General features: G+C 38.9%; 1 protein-coding gene across 3 annotated transcripts in view; it reads left to right on the top strand.

The window, feature by feature from the left end:
• prr13 (proline rich 13) overlaps nucleotides 1-2,165 on the top strand; it is a 2,926-nt gene extending 761 nt beyond the window's left edge. Inside the window, exons 2-5 of one of the 3 annotated variants that reach the window (XM_032514502.1) lie at nucleotides 108-160; nucleotides 244-546; nucleotides 589-761; nucleotides 1,405-1,587. In XM_032514502.1, coding sequence (XP_032370393.1) covers nucleotides 145-160; nucleotides 244-546; nucleotides 589-761; nucleotides 1,405-1,449 — 537 coding nt within the window. In that variant the 5' untranslated portion in view covers nucleotides 108-144 and the 3' untranslated portion in view covers nucleotides 1,450-1,587. Of the gene's footprint in view, nucleotides 1-107; nucleotides 161-243; nucleotides 762-1,404 lie in introns of all 3 variants that reach the window. The other 2 variants (XM_032514503.1, XM_032514501.1) reach the window with 2 other exon arrangements.
• The last annotated feature ends 105 nt before the right edge of the window (nucleotides 2,166-2,270 follow it).

Genomic DNA, 2,270 nt, shown 5'->3' with positions numbered 1-2,270 from the left:
CTTATATTTTAAGATACAATGTAGTTACACTTATAAGTAGCGTTTAACATGTAATTCAATTTTTAATTTTTTAATTTTATTTTACCATTTTCTCATTCTTTCCTCAGGATTTTGCGTGAGACCTGAAGTGTTGACAACATAACAATGTGGCCAAATCAAGGTGGGATTTCACCCTGTATGTATTTTAGGCTTCTTAGTAATCTGGGTGTTCTGAAGAATAATGTGTGTTTTTATGTATATTAGGACCTCCTCCTCCAGTGGGCCCACCGAACCCTGCTTACCCTCCTGCCTACAACCCTGCGTATCCTGTTGCACCTCCATCAGGACTCTTCCCCCAAGCTCCACAGCCAACACACCCAGACCAATACTCAGCTGGGCAATATCCAGCTGGGCAATATCCAGCTGGGCAATATCCAGCTGGGCAATATCCAGCTGGGCAATACCCAGCTGGCATGAACCCAGCCATGGGGACAATGCCTTATCCAGCCCCAGGGCCTAATGCTTATCCTATGGCTCCAGGTGGATATCCAGTAGTCCCTCCTGCAGGTGCTCACCCAGGTCCATACCCACACTCTCCAAAAGGCGGTCATCAGAAAGGCCATAAAGGCCACAAAGGTCATCATCATGGAGAGTTAAATCCCATGGCTGGAGCATGTGCCGGAGGAATGGCTGGAATTGGAATGGGGGTGGGTGGACACAAAGCCAACAAAAAAATGAAGAAGAAGATGAAGAAAGCACATAAGGGGCACAAACACGGCAAGGTGAGATTAGGTTTAAAAATACACCACATAACAGTTGATTATGGCTCTTCCTGTTTCTGAAGTGTTAATGCCAACGCTAGATAAAAAGATGAAACTTTAACCTGCCTACGCCCTCAGCCCCAGCCCTTCAACTTAATGTCAGTCAGGGTTGCACACACACACACACACACAATCAACAAACAATGTAAAAGCAGTGATGACTCAACCAGTGCAAAGTGCAGCACATCGGAAGAGACACGATACTGTTGCAAATCAACATGGTTGACATTCTGCTTGAAGAGGAATATTGATAATTGTCATTAAGGTTGATTATATTGCAGTTACTACATTGAACTATGACACATGATGATGGCTTGTATGAGCATAGACCCAATAAATTGATTATAATTACTACTTTGGAATGGAAAATTATCATTTCTTCACACCATTTGGTAAATATAATGCTGCAACTACAGATTATTTTTTAATATTGATTAATCTGAGGAATATTCAGTTAATCATTTGGTTTATAAGATTTAAAAAAATAGTGGAAATTATAGTGTCCATTTCAGGTTCCTGCAGCCCAAGGGGACATTGAGAACATTCTTCTTTCCTGATGTTGCATTTGTTGAATGCATCTTATTTCTTCTCTTTTCCTTCACAGTCCTCCAGCAGCAGTAGCAGCAGCAGCAGCAGCGACGAAGAGTGAGGCCACCACTTCAAGACAAGGCTTTAACAGAAAAGTTGCTTTACAAAACGGCTACCTGACTATTAACAAACCAGAAACACACTAAAGTTACACTTATCACTTTTAACAGGATGTGAAACTTAAAAATGCAGAGATTTATCATTAACTATTTAAAATAGTTAGGGTTAGTAGTAGCCTGGTCCTATAAGACTCTTGTACATGTCATTTGTACATTTGTAGAAATTAAGGGAAATGAAAATTGAGCGTAAGTATATGTAGGAGGGCGGAGCCAGGTTAATGCATAAACTATTGTTAACATATCACAGCATTTGGCTGTAATTGCATTCTATCATGTCCTTTTTTTTTGTTTGTGGTGTCTATGTCAAATTTTCCATAGTGACAGTTTCTGTGCAGTAAAAATGCACTACAAACATGCTAGTGTACAACAATACTGAAATAATTTGAAGAGGCACTGCAGCAATGATTTATTTGAGAAAATTGTGATTAAGCAAATGACAATATGTATATTTTGTTTTGTTTTCTTAGGATGTTTAACCTAGAGGTGAAGAATGATACAAATATTGAGTAACTTTATTTTATTTTTTTAATTTTATGTTCACTTGTGCACTACTACACATGACTGCAAAAATTGTTATTCTGCATTGCTTTGTATCTGCACTAATTGTGGTGATATATAAAGGGCTTTAATTGACCTCCTCAATAAATGGATTTAAATGGCAAGCCTAAGATGCGTGGCTGTGCGTGTGTCGTCATCAAAACGGTAAATAATTAAAGTTTTAAACTAAATTGCAATACACTTTACGCCCACTAGAGTCCCTATA

Source organism: Etheostoma spectabile, chromosome 4 (assembly GCF_008692095.1).
Source record: "Etheostoma spectabile isolate EspeVRDwgs_2016 chromosome 4, UIUC_Espe_1.0, whole genome shotgun sequence".
In the NCBI taxonomy this organism is placed as follows: Eukaryota; Metazoa; Chordata; class Actinopteri; order Perciformes; family Percidae; genus Etheostoma; species Etheostoma spectabile.
Note: the sequence above shows the minus strand (reverse complement) of the source record. Positions and strands in the feature narration are given on the sequence as shown.